The 14,204-nt window shown below is 16.8% G+C and overlaps 4 protein-coding genes across 4 annotated transcripts; 2 read left to right on the top strand and 2 right to left on the bottom strand.

Annotated features, from left to right (window-relative positions):
- Positions 1 to 881: 881 nt before the first annotated feature.
- PGAL8A_00367600 (vacuolar ATP synthase subunit f, putative) lies at positions 882 to 1,716 on the top strand (the record flags this gene model as incomplete). The annotated part of the gene is made up of 4 exons (XM_028672733.1): positions 882 to 947; positions 1,011 to 1,092; positions 1,296 to 1,378; positions 1,561 to 1,716. The coding sequence occupies 4 exons, from the start codon at positions 882 to 884 to the stop codon at positions 1,714 to 1,716; spliced, it is 387 nt and encodes a 128-aa protein (XP_028529256.1).
- Positions 1,717 to 2,566: 850 nt separating this feature from the next.
- Positions 2,567 to 4,592, bottom strand: CA (carbonic anhydrase, putative; the record flags this gene model as incomplete). Its single annotated transcript, XM_028672731.1, has 2 exons — positions 2,567 to 3,039; positions 3,152 to 4,592. The coding sequence occupies 2 exons, from the start codon at positions 4,590 to 4,592 to the stop codon at positions 2,567 to 2,569; spliced, it is 1,914 nt and encodes a 637-aa protein (XP_028529255.1).
- Positions 4,593 to 5,287: 695 nt separating this feature from the next.
- On the bottom strand, positions 5,288 to 6,431 carry PGAL8A_00367400 (conserved Plasmodium protein, unknown function; the record flags this gene model as incomplete). Its single annotated transcript, XM_028672730.1, has 4 exons — positions 5,288 to 5,372; positions 5,519 to 5,616; positions 5,709 to 5,909; positions 6,222 to 6,431. 4 exons carry the CDS (start codon positions 6,429 to 6,431, stop codon positions 5,288 to 5,290), a joined length of 594 nt encoding a protein of 197 aa, XP_028529254.1.
- Positions 6,432 to 7,833: 1,402 nt separating this feature from the next.
- PGAL8A_00367300 (conserved Plasmodium protein, unknown function) lies at positions 7,834 to 13,491 on the top strand (the record flags this gene model as incomplete). The annotated part of the gene is made up of 1 exon (XM_028672729.1): positions 7,834 to 13,491. One exon carries the CDS (start codon positions 7,834 to 7,836, stop codon positions 13,489 to 13,491), a length of 5,658 nt encoding a protein of 1,885 aa, XP_028529253.1.
- Between the last annotated feature and the right edge of the window lie 713 nt (positions 13,492 to 14,204).

Raw genomic sequence — 14,204 nt, 5'->3', positions numbered from 1 at the left:
TTTAAATAGTACATTATATATTTTAAATGCCCTTACTTTTTATAAATTTATGAAATTTTTAAAAATATATAAAAGAGAATCATGTGTTCTCATTTTCTTACATAATTATTTTAAAAAAAAAAAAAAAAGCTGCATTATAATTTTCGTCATTGTTAATTGCATTACATTTATTTACATAATTATATTGATTAAAGGATATTTAAAATAGAAAATTTTTCCCGTATATGAAATTTAAATGTATAATATATTTACATATTTATAATTTTTTTAATAGTCTCCTTTTTTTTTTCTAATTAAAATTTTTTAAAACCCAAATATTTTTTTTCTTTTTAATTTTTTTGTATTAATGATATAATGAAAAAATATCCAAAATATTATATTAAACAATTTGTCTCTAAAAAAAAATTAATGAAACAAGCACAAACAAATATCATAAAAATTCTTAATATAAATTTTTTATTTTTTTTATTTGAATATTAAAAAATATACAAGGAATTTACTTGGATATGTATTTTTTGTTATGCATTAATTTTTTTTTTTTTTTTTTTTTTTTTTTTTTTTTTATTTTTTTTTTTTTAGCTTTCTGAATAAAAAATAGGGCTTCCAATTTAATATAAAAAAAAAAAAATAAAGAGGAAAGAAATATTACTTTAAAAAAACAAGTTTTATTATTTTTTTAATTCTATCTATTTATAATAGCTACTTAATTCCCATTAAAAAAAAAAAAAAAAATTAACAAATATGCTTTCATAATATCTCTTTTTTTGAATTTTTTTTTTTTTTTTTTTTAACAATTGCAATTTACACCTTTGTAAATAGAATATTATTTTTGTAAAAACATATCGTGTAAAATTAAAAAAGAAATATATATATTATTTATTATGGCATCAAGAAGACATAAATTTTTCAATGAAACAGATTTAAAAATATATATCATAGGCGATGAAGTTAGAAAATAAAAAAATAAAAAATTTTAAACATTTTTTATGAAATAAATTTAACTTTCTTAGGATTCTGTAGTAGGTTTTTTATTGGCAGGAATTGGTTTTCGTGATGGATTAGGAAAAAAAAATTTTTTCATTGTAAATTCAAGTAATAAATAAAAAAATAATATTATATAAATATCTTTATATCTTTAAAAAATAATAAATATTTTGATTTTTTTTTTTTTTTTTTTAATTTTTTTTTTTATGAAATTATGGAAATGAAAAGATTAGTTTGTATTTATTTTAAATTTCCTTTTAATATTATATTTATTTTGAGTTAATTATATTTTATTTTATTTTTTTTTAAAGAAACAAATAAAACAGAAATTGAAGATGTTTTCAAAGAATATACATCAAAACATGATTGTGGTGTAATCTTAATGAATCAACAAGTAAATTAAAAAAAAAAAAAAAAAAAATAGTATATTACTTTAATGATACGTAGTCTAACAAATTGCCATTACATAAAACATAATAATCTAAAATACTTTTGCATAATGTATATATTTATATAATTTATAAATATAAAAAATAATTAAAAATTAATTTTTTTTTTTTTTTTTTTTTTTGATAGATAGCTGATGAAATTAGATATTTGGTTGATTTACATGATAAAATTTTACCAACAATTTTAGAAATACCATCAAAAGATAAACCATTTGATCCTAATAAAGATTCAATTATACAAAGAGTAAAACTTTTTTTTGGAGGAGATATTTCACATTTATAATGAACTTTTTAATTTTTTTTTTTTCTTTTTTTTTTTTTTTTTTTTTTTTCGTATATATAAATATATTTTTTAAAATGTACAATGGATGTTAAGGTAAAAGGGAGAATACTTTTATGCATTTTGCTTATTACATATATTTATGTAATGGTGAATCTTTTTATTCAGCCATTTATTATTTCAGATTATTTGATTTCAATTTTTTTTGTAGATCCATGGAAATTAGCATTTTTTATTAATTATTTATTCGTTTTTTTTTTATCATTTATTCTTTGTTATATCGGAATTTTATTGCTGAATTGTCAAACATAAAAACTAGTTTTTATATTAATACCAAATAGTTATTTAAAAAATAAAGTAAAAAATTAATAAAAATATATATTGTATATATATTTTTTTTAAATATTGTGAAAAAATGAGAAAATTTGATATCTAAACAAAACTAGTATTAGAAAAATAGAATATACACTTTAAGAATCTGTTTTAACTAAAAAAAAATTATAGTAACAAATAAAATACTTCAAAAATATGAAAAACAATACTAAATCATAAAAGTATCACAAAAAATAATAGATTAAATATAACAGAATTAAGGTAAATAAAATTTTTTTTTCTATAATAGACTAAAAAATAAAAAAATTCTTAGGGAAAAATGAATAATACTTAAATATATTGTTTTATATATACAAAAAGAAATATTAAAAACTTAAAAAAAAAAAAAAAAAAAAAATCCAAAAAAACAATTTTGAATATTTTTATAAAAATCAAATTATAAAAATAAATAATTTAATTATAATATTATAACAAAAAAAAAAAAAAAAAAATTTATACAAGCATAAAAAAAGAAAAAATTTTAATTATTATATAAATATTTTAGTGCTATAAAAAAAAGGTAAAATAAAAAATAATTAAAGTATTGATAATTAGAAAAAGATTTAGTAGAAGCATCTTTTATAATATTAATAACTTCTCTATCTTCCAATGTAGACAGTGCTGAAGAGATTAATACTTGTACTGGGAAACCTTGAATTAGATCAACTTTTCCATAATTTTTTGAATTATCTTCTACATTTTGTAAAACTCTGTAATTATCATTATCACTACCTTTATAATTAGGTGTATGTTTTTTTAGCATTTTATAGAAGTCTAAGATTAATTCGGTTGATACAGGCAATGGTTGTTTGGCTACTTTCCAATGAACATTTTCTTCACATAAAGGTAAGGTAGATGATCCATGATATGACAAAAATTCCATATTTTCAATATTTAGCATCATCATTAGAGCATCTAAATTTAGAACCTCATCTAAATCTACTAATGTGGGTTCTAAAAAAAAAAAAAAAAAAACACTCATATACATATATATATATATATATATATATATATATATATATATATATTTAAAATAATATTTGTAAAAATAAGGATAATTTGTTACCCGATCCAACAGGAACTTTATGTGATGCATTCAAAATAGTTCTTAAAAATTTTTCCGATGGTAATCTCCTAAAGTGATCAATAGTAGATTTATTTATTTCTGCACTAGTAAATGTGATAGATAAAACTTGATACTGATTCTTTATGTTACCACTTCTCATTTTTTTCATATATTTTTTCTCCAATTGTGAATTAGACAAACTATTCATTAAAAAAGAGACAAGGTATGAATGATAACTGTTCTCCTTTTTATTTGTATTGTTTTTAAATTTATTATTTAAATTAACTTTTGTTTTGGGATTTTTCCCTTTTTCTTCATCATATTGATATAGATCATTTGTATAATGAAATATTTGCATTTCTATCTCTCTTCTATTACCTGACCCTTGAAATGTGTGTTCACTTGGAGAATGAAAATGAATTTGATCTGCATAAAACATAGTTGGGTTGTCAGTCGTAAATAAAACGCCAAAAGGAATTATTCCATTATTTGCTGCCTTAATTTGAAAAACATTATCTTTTCTATTAATAACTAATTTCTTTATTAAGTATTCATAATAATAAAAAATATCTCCTTTCATCCATGGTTTATTATAATTGTTCCAAGCATAATCATCATCATAAAATAAATTTAAATAAACATCAGTTATATTTTTTAAATCTCTTTCTTTTAATCCTTGTAAATGTAAGTCAACAGGTGACTGGTACTTCCCACTTTTACACTTCCCCATACCCCAATTATTACCATGTTGAGAATAATCTATATTTTTTAATTCACTATACAAAAAATTTTTGTTGAAATTACTTTTAATGTTTTTCATTTTACTGTTATTTATTTTATTCTTATCGTAATTCTTCGTATTATATTTTTCATGATGTGAAATAAACTTCTGTGAGCTATTTTTATCTGATTTATTCTCATTGGAATTTCCCTCACTTGAATTTTCTTCATTTGAGTTTTCTTCATTTAAATCTTCTTCATTTAATTTATATGATACATTTTCATTCGTGTTTCCATTTATATGTTCCACTGGGCTATTACTTTTCTTATTATGATAATTTATATCTTTTACTTGGTTTAATTCATTTCCTATTCTATTATAATTATGTACACCTTTTTCATACGTTTTATCAAATAATTGATAGTCTTTTATGTCGTAATTTTTTTTATTCCTTTTATCTGTTTTTAAACTTAATATGTTTTCATTGTTCATACTCACATTAGTATTAAAATTTCTTGGATCTTTTAGTGAGTTAATTTCTTTCTTTTTGTTTACGTTCCTTTCATTAGCATTATTAATAGTATATGTATGTTTAAGAGGATTGTCAATTTCATTTATAAGTTCATTTTGAACTTCAAGCATTTTCCTAGTATTAACGTACTTAAGTACTTCTAAACTACAAAAATGTAATATAATTATGAAAAATATTATATTCTTCATTTTAAATTAAAATATATTAAATACATATATATATATATATATATATATATATATATATATATATATATATATATATATATATATATAATATATCTATAAACACATATGCTTATATTTATACATGTTCTTTTCTATTTTTTTTTTTTTTATAACATACATTTATATATGCTTTATAAAGTCTAAAAAATAAGCTTATTATTAATCTTTTTTTTTATATCTTATTTTAAAATAATCACCTCCCCAATAAAAAAAAACTATAAAAAAAATGGTTTAAAAGTGATAAATGCATATCGGTGCATAGAAAAATAAATATCTTTTTCTAGTCTTAAAAAACAAAAAAGAAAAGGTAAGAAAGCACCTATTCATAATTTATTTGTACCATATAAATTTTAAGACACTTTTTTTTCTTTTTTTTTTCATTTTTAATAATTATTTAGATCATTTAAAAAAAAAAATAAAATAAAAACATGTAAATTGTTGTAAGAAAAAAAAAAAAAAAAAAGTTATAATGGAGCTTTTTAATTAACAATAAAAAAAAATTCTAAAAAAAGGTGTATATAATAATTCAAGAAAAAAGAAATATATACAAATTAACTTTGTAAAAAAAAAAAATATAAATGTTTATATATAATATTATTTGGAATTTATCTTAATAAATATTCAATTTCAAATTTCCTGATTTTTGAATTTGCATATTAAACCTTTTTGAATAAATCTGGGTTCATAAAATCGTAATTAATACAATTTAAATGGTCATCAAAGTCACAAATATCCATATAACTATAAAAAAATTTATATAAAAAAAGTTAAATTACAGTTTATTAAAAAAATAAATAATATATTTATATATGTTTATTATTGTCTTTTATTTTATTTTATTTTATTTTATTTTTTTTTTTTTTTTTATTCAAACTTAAATTACAAACCTATTATTTGAAATATATTTTTTTAAAAATTCTTTATTTTCATTAGAAATATTTATATCTACATTTTTCCACTCGAAAGTATCTCCTTTCATGTAAATCTATAATTTTATGAAAAATTTAAATATTGAAATTTTATATATATATGCATGTTAGTATATATTCTAATAAAAATATATGGTTAATTTATTACATTTAAGCAATTATCATCGTTATTATTTATCTTTGATATTTGAACTAGACAAATTAGGGCATTTTTATAATTTTTTATTAATTTATCTGAAATTAATTCACAAATTTTTATATTTTTTATATCATTATTCTTTGATTCATCAGCATTTATATGATAATAACCAATAATTTTTTCTTCTTTATTTTTGTAATAATTCTCTACCTAAATCATAAAAATTAGTTTTATTTTTTATATTGTATATATATATATAATAATGAATGTATTTTTTTTCTTTATATTTAAAATGGATATGAAAACGATATATAAATAATAACAATAATAAACTATAATCATGAATTAAACAAAAACATAGTATATATTATATCATACTGTAGTAAATATGTTTTTCATACTTCAAACATATAAATATATATATACATTTCAATTTTTATCTTATTTATATCATTCATTTTTTTTTAATCGTAATAAGTGTTTTCTTTTTTTTTCTTTTTTTAATATTTTAAAATTTTTTACCATTGTAAATGATAAATTTAGAAAGGGAGCTAATATATGTGTATGAAATAAGGGTATAGAATTAGTAATAGAACATTTTTTTCCTTTTTTTTCATCTTCAGAGTATTTTCCTATTAATATTCCGCAGACATCATCATAAGAATTTTTTAAAGCATGCATAAAAATTTTTGCATAAGCACAATTGTCAATGGTTATCTCAATATCTTTCATATTTTTAATATTATTTAATTCTGTAATTTTCTGTATGTTTAAAAATTTATGCTTTTATATTTTAACCTATTTGAAAAATCTTCAATAAAAGTTAAATAAAAATAGTATTACTTTTTCATCTACTCCCCTATTAAATAATTTATTCTTCCTAAATAAAATATTAATATACTAATATATATATATATATATATAATACTAAGCAAAAAAGAAATTTTTTTTTTTAACTACTTAAAGAAAAAGAAAACGTTATGACATTAACTTTATTTAAAGAAATTAAAGTTTAAATATATATTTTTTAATATATTTTTGTATTCATACTTTATAAGATTCTATAGTTTGTTAATAAAACAATATTTTTTTTTATCAATATACTTATGCTATTTTTTTAGATTAATATTATTAAAAATATATATATTTATGTATATATATATAACCGCAATATAAATGTAATTAAAAAAATAAAAATTTAATAAAAAATCAAATAAATATACGTACTCCAAAAAAATAATAAATTGTAATTAAGAGAAAAAATCACAAAAATAATATAAATATATTTAAAAAAAAAAAATATATATTTTAAAAAAATATAGCATAAAAAGTTACAAAATTAAAAAACATAAAATATTCTGTAGACGCCTTATTTTTAAGTTCTTAAATCATTATTGCATGATTTATCCAAAAAAAATAAAATAATACAAAGATACCTTTAAACTGTTAGTAATACAATTTTATAAATTGAAGCTTATTTATATAAAAAAAAAAAAAAAATAGAAAATTTTAAAAAGATAAAAATTTGCAATATTTAATATATTTTAATAAAAAGAAATAGTATAATCACCAATTTATAAGGGTAAAATAATTCTGTTAAATTTTTTTTTTTATATTTATATTATTATAATACCTGAATTATGTTTAAATTAAAAGAGATATAATGATGTGTCATGTATATATTTTTGCTTTTTCAAATAAAAGTAGAAAGAAAGGAATTATCATTTAATAAATCTGTTATTCTTAAATGTTTATTAAATAATATATATTATTAATGTATACATGTAAATATATATATTTATATATATATATTTTATCATATTTATAAAAAAAAATGGGAAAATAATATTTTCTCGTTTATATAAAAATATATTTTTTTTGAAATTCTAATTTTTTGTGTATATTATAAAATGAAATATGTGTATTTTGTTTTTATTTTATATATTAAATATTAGTATTATATATATCATAAGTAAATAGTTATAACTTTGATAAAATTAAAAGTATTTAAACATTAATGAGAAAATAATTAATAAATTATACATAAGAAATAATAGAAGTAAAATTAATAAACAAATGATTGGTATGTATATATATAACTTATTTACATTGTATTTTTATTTTTATTAAAATAATGTATGGCGATAAATTATGTATATCTTGTTATGGGGAAAAAAGAATATTTAGTAAATTAAAAAATTTTTTTAAAGAAGATTATTATGAATTATCGGATGTAAAATTAAATGAAAGAATAAACACATTAACAGTTAATTTAAAATACACATTTTATAATAACCCAATATCAGAATATTTTAAAAATGAAGAAAGTTTATTATCAGAAAGAGCACTTATTTACATTTATTTTTTATATATAAATGATTTAGAAATATATAAAAATGAAAAGAAAAATATGTTAAAAAGGTGGACTGAAGTTTTAAATGATGAAAATGAAGAATTTTTAATTGTTTACGTTTATAATTTAGTAGATAACATAAATGAAATAAAAAACATTAAAAAAATAATTGAAAAAATAAAAGCAGATTTTAGTCATAATAGTTACAAAAGCAATAAAATATTAAGTTTTCCCTTACATGAGCATGAAAATTATGATTCCAATAAAAAAGTAAAAGAATTATACGAGCAATTTAAGCTACGATATTCTGATCAATTAAAAATATGTATAGAAAAAAAGTATAGCATAATTAAAAATGGATATAATAAATGCTTAACTAACTTTTTTAGTTGTGTAGATTTAAAAAAAAAAACATGTATTGAAAAGAAAAAAAAAAAATTTAATATTTCAGACACTTATGTAAATAATGAAGATGCTCAAATTAATGAATTTATAGAATTTTATAAAAAACATAATGTATTCCTATTTTGTAATGAATTCATAGATATCAAATTTTTTTTAGATAAAAACAAACTGTCATTTTACATAAATTCACTTGAGTTTATTACAGATTATGATGAAAAATTATATATAGATATGTATGATAATTTTTTATCACTATTTATATGGAATGAAAATTTATGTCTGTTATACACAAAATTAAAAATGTTTAAGAAAAGCTACATTTTATATAATACAATTGCAAAATTATTTATAAAAAATTTGAATGTATATATTAAAAAAAAAGAATGTATTATACATTCTTCTATTTTATTTGAAAAAAATTATTTAACAATAGGAAAATATATAAGAGAAAAAAAAATTTGTTCTATACATTTATTAGAATATATATTCTTTAAAAAATTTACTATTTTACTGTTTTTAAATAAATTTTCATATATTTCTAGTAAAGCTTTAAAATTTTCTCAGTTTTTTTATACTAATAAAATTTTTATATTTATGCATAACTTTGATCAATTTGAAAATAATTTAAATAAAAATTCTAAAGATATTAATTGTTTAAAAAACATAAAAAAAAAACTAATAAAATATAAGAAGAAAAGACAAAAAAAAAAAGGAAAAAATCTTAATTTCTCATCAGATGAAAATATTGATGAACAAAAATATAATTTAAAAAATAGTAAAGATGAAAAAGATATAGAATATAAAAAGCTAGATAAATATAAAAAAATGGTTATAAATGAGTTGAATGACACCTTTAATAAGAATAATAAAAATTTGGTTAGTAAAATTTGTATAGAACAAAAAGAAAAAAAAAAAAATGTAGTAAAGGAGGACATAAAGGAAGAAGAAAATAGTATTAATGATATTAATCGAACTATAAATAATGATATGAATTCATTTAAAAATAACAATGATAAGTTAAAATTTATATTAAATTGTTGTTTTATAAATAAAGAAAGCTATTTCTCAATTTACTTTTATAATTTAGCTAATTTAATAAAATTTTTATTTGAACATAGAAGTTATTTTTATCAGGAAGACGATAAAAAAAGTATAAGTGATAAAAATATAAAAAAAAACATGAATATTAGCAGGTATTTATTATTGCAAAAAAATATTATTAAACTAGGATATAAAAATAATTTTACTAAAAAAAAAAAATTAAAAAAAAATCTGAAAATAAAAACAAAAAAAAGTAATTCCATTAATGATTCTTCATCACAATTTTCCTCTTTGTCAGAATTTTCTGATTCTACATACAGCAGTATTCATTTTTTAAATAATGATTTTTATATAAATGTTTCCAATATTTTTAAATTATCTTTTGTTATTTTAAAAAATATATTAAATACTTACAATGAATATTTATCAAAAGATGAAACAAATGTGAAAAAAATTTTTTTTTTTAATTTTTATTTAAATTATTTGGAGGAAAAAAGGTTTGAAAAAAAAATAGAAAAAGCAGATTTAGAAGAGCATAAAAACACAAAGAAAAATGTTTATTATAACTTTCCGATTTATCGCATAAAAAATTTTTCAAAAGATAATGAAAAAAAAAAAACTCTTTTGCTTATGAATATTATGAATAAAATCATTAATTTGTGTTATAGAAAATATAACAACATTTCTGTAATAAACAAATTTTTTTTGGCTATTTTATTATTTGAAAATAAAATTTATAAGAAATCCTTTAAATTAACAAAAAAAATTATTCAAAAATCGAATTTGGATATTCTTACTTTTTTAGGTATGCAACTCATATTATATCATTGTGTAAATAATAAATTTTATCATTTTTGTTGTTCCTTTTTCTTATCAAATAAGTATATTAAGATATTACCATTTAAAAATGTGAATATGAATTTTACACATTTTCAGAATTATCAATATTATTTATTTTCATTGAATAACGAACATTCAATTCTAAAATTAGAAAAAGAAAAAAAATATGATAATGATTTTTTTAGCTCACTAAAAAAAGATATATCGACTTTTGAATTAGCAAAAAAACAAGTAATTAATATCATTGAACAAAATAAAATAGGATCACAAATTTTAGATATAAAAAGAAAAGAAATACATCAAAGAGAAATTAAAGAAGTAAAAAGCGAAGAAGAAAAGAAAAACAATTCTAAAAATTTTAATACAGAAATAAATGAAAAAATGATTATTCCACCCAAAATAAATTTAAATAAGTTAATTAAATTCGAAACAAAACAATTTTGCAAGGATAATTATATCTTTGAAATAAATCAGAATTTTTTAAAGGGATTAAAAAAGTTTAATTTTTCTGTTTCAAAAAATGAAAAACATAATGATATTTATATACCAAAATCAGATATTAAAATATGTGTTCAATCTAATTACAACTTATATATTTTCGTATCAAACATGATTTTTGGTTACATTAATAAAAATAAAAAAAGTTGTCATCATTTCGATGAAAATCAAGATAAAAAGGGAAGAAATAATTATGATGAATTTATAAATACAAGTAATAATTTGAATATTCATCACATAGAAACATTGTTACATTTAAAAATACGAGAATATATTCATAAAAAAAAAAAAAAAATAAAAGAGTCAAGAATTAAAAATTTATGTATGGAATATGATGAGAACCTTGACTTATTTATTTTTTCTTCTTTTACTTTGGATTATTATATTAATGAAATAATTATTCAATTATATAATGAAAAAGACAATAAAATTTTATATTTAACTTTTTCTAAAGATAAATATATCATTAAAAGTGGTTTGAATATAATAAGATTAAACATAACTAATATTCTTGAATCAAATAAAATAATTTGGAAAAGTTTTGATTTTAAAATTGATTATGTATTTCTTATAATTAATAATTTTTCCTTTTATCAAAAGATAGGTGTCTTACCTAATAACAACTTACTAATCCCATTTTTGAATTCTTATAGTAATTTTATAGTTAATAATGATATATTAATTGATACAAAAAAATATACAAAATTCTTTTTAAATCAACTTCTTTCTCCTTTTTATATTAGGATAAAAACATTAGACTCAATTTTAGATTGTAAAATAATTACATCTTATTTAAATAGTTCATCTTTAATATATAATAATACAAATTATATAAAATTAATTATAAAAAATAATGAAAAAAACATTAATTATGAAAATTCAATTATTGATGATGAAAATGGATTACTATCAACAGAAACATTCATTAAAAAAGAAAATAATGATATAAAAAATATTAAAATTTTTGTAAAAAACAAAAACGAAATCTCAGATTATACATGTGAAAATTTAAATATTAGTAATTCAATTGTTTTTTATATTGAAAAAAATGAAGACATACAAATAGATAATCTTGAAGTTTTAGATGAAGTTAATTTTAATAATGAAGATAATAATTCCTTGCATTTAAAAAATGATAATAATAATAATAAAAAATATTACAATGAAGAAAAAAATGAAAATTTAGGAAAATCATATGCAATAATATCTTTTATACCAAAAAAGGTAATTAATAATAATAATAATAATATAAATAGTGAAAAATGCAATAATAATAATAATATAAATAGTGAAAAATTTAATAATAATAATAATATAAATAGTGAAAAATTTAATAATAATAATAATTTAAATAATGAAGATGTTATTATTAACAATATGGATTATCACAATATCACAAATAATAATAATTATTCAAATACAATTGATAAGTTAAATATGAAATGTATATTAAATATAAATTTACTTGAGAAAAAAAGAAAAGAAAGAAAAAGTGATATACATAAATTGTCATATGTTAATTATATAGGAAAAATAAAATTTGTTGATTTTATTAATTCTGAAGATAAATTATTAGACCCATATTTAAATAGACAAGTAGTTATAGAAAAAACATTTGATCTTGTAAATATTTTTAAGGAAAAAATAAATACATACAGATTAAATAATACAATATTATATGAATTAATATTGAAGTTACATAATGATAATTATTCTATATATTTAAAAAAATTCAATATATCTATTTTAAAAAAATCCATTACACAAATAAAAAATGTGAACATTTTTTTTTTAAATAATGAAAATGTTAAGGAAAAAAAAATGAAATGTGTCATGAATGAAAAAAGTACAGATAATTTAAATGATTCGAATGAAAATAATGAATATAAAACAAACAATATTTATATGAATGATTCAAATGAAGATAATTCGTACAAATCAAATGAACTTTGTAAAAATAAGCAAAATTCAATTTCTAATAATAACTCGAATTTTGAAGAAAATTATTTTTATGATGAAATTTATGTAAATAATTATATAATGGGAGGAATGTCAATTTTTTTACTTTTTGAAGTACTATATCATAACGTTATCAATATAAAAAATAATTCGAATAAATATATGAATTATGAAAGCATTATTGGAGATATAAGCATAAAATATGAATACGTAAATCAATTTATTTTAAAAACGTTAAAAAATAAAAAAAACGAATATATTTATAAATTTAGTGTGTTAATACCTCAATTTTTACTACCTATTAATATTCATTATAATATACCCAAATGTGGTATGCTTCATTCCATTATGAATATCAAAATAATAATATCAAATTATATCAATGAAGATATTTGTATGAAATATGATGTGTGCATCGATAATGCTGAAAAAAGAAATAATGAAAATGAATATAGTTGGTTAATAAATGGATTTAGAAAAAAAGTACTTTTTATCCCAAAAAATTCTTCATATATTATAAATTTAAAAATAATTCCCTTAAAAATTGGTTTAATTAATTTTCCACCTATTAATTATTATATAAAATTAAATAATAAGTGGATTGAAATAACAAAAATTTTAAAGAAAAGTGAAAATTTTCAGATAATTATTTCTCCATCTCTTCATTTTGTCCCTAAAATATGGGAACTAATCTAAATGTTTGTTTTCCTTCTTGAAAACATTTTTTTTTTTTAAAAAATATTCTTACATATTTGAAAATATTTATATTACTAAAGTGGCTATAAAATTGATCAGAAATATTTGTAAACTTCAAAATTATAGGAAAGGTTTAAAAAAATTAAAAAATAAAACCGTTTATATCTTTTTGTATAACACAACTATTATGTCTATTTAAAAATTTTGTATTTTATTTTTTTTTTTTATGAAGTTTTTTGTACTTTAAATTATGTGTAAAATGAAAATGCTTAAATGTTATCACAAAAAATATGTATATTATAATTTGTTTTTTATTATCTTATTTTCACTAATGATAAAATTAATCATTAATATATGCAATTTTTTTAGTTTTTTTTTAAATTTCAAATTATTTTATATCTATACCTTCACACATATATATACATATTTTTTTTTAAAGTAATGTAGAAATTTTTAAATTTTCCTATTAGATAAAATAATTTAATATAAAATGTTATAAAATAAAACAATAAAATAATATATTTATATATGAGTGTATATAATATTGAATTAATTAATATTATAATTTATATTTTATTAAATTATTTTTTTCTATTGAGAAAGCTCCTAATTTTATTTTAAAAAAGAGTTTTTTTTTTTTTTTTTTTTTTTTTTTTTGTTATATAAAATTTTTGTAAATATATAATTTTTTTTTTAAAATGCAACTTCTTATA

Source organism: Plasmodium gallinaceum (assembly GCF_900005855.1).
Source record: "Plasmodium gallinaceum strain 8A genome assembly, contig: PGAL8A_v1_98, whole genome shotgun sequence".
Taxonomy (NCBI): domain Eukaryota; phylum Apicomplexa; class Aconoidasida; order Haemosporida; family Plasmodiidae; genus Plasmodium; species Plasmodium gallinaceum.
Note: the sequence above shows the minus strand (reverse complement) of the source record. Positions and strands in the feature narration are given on the sequence as shown.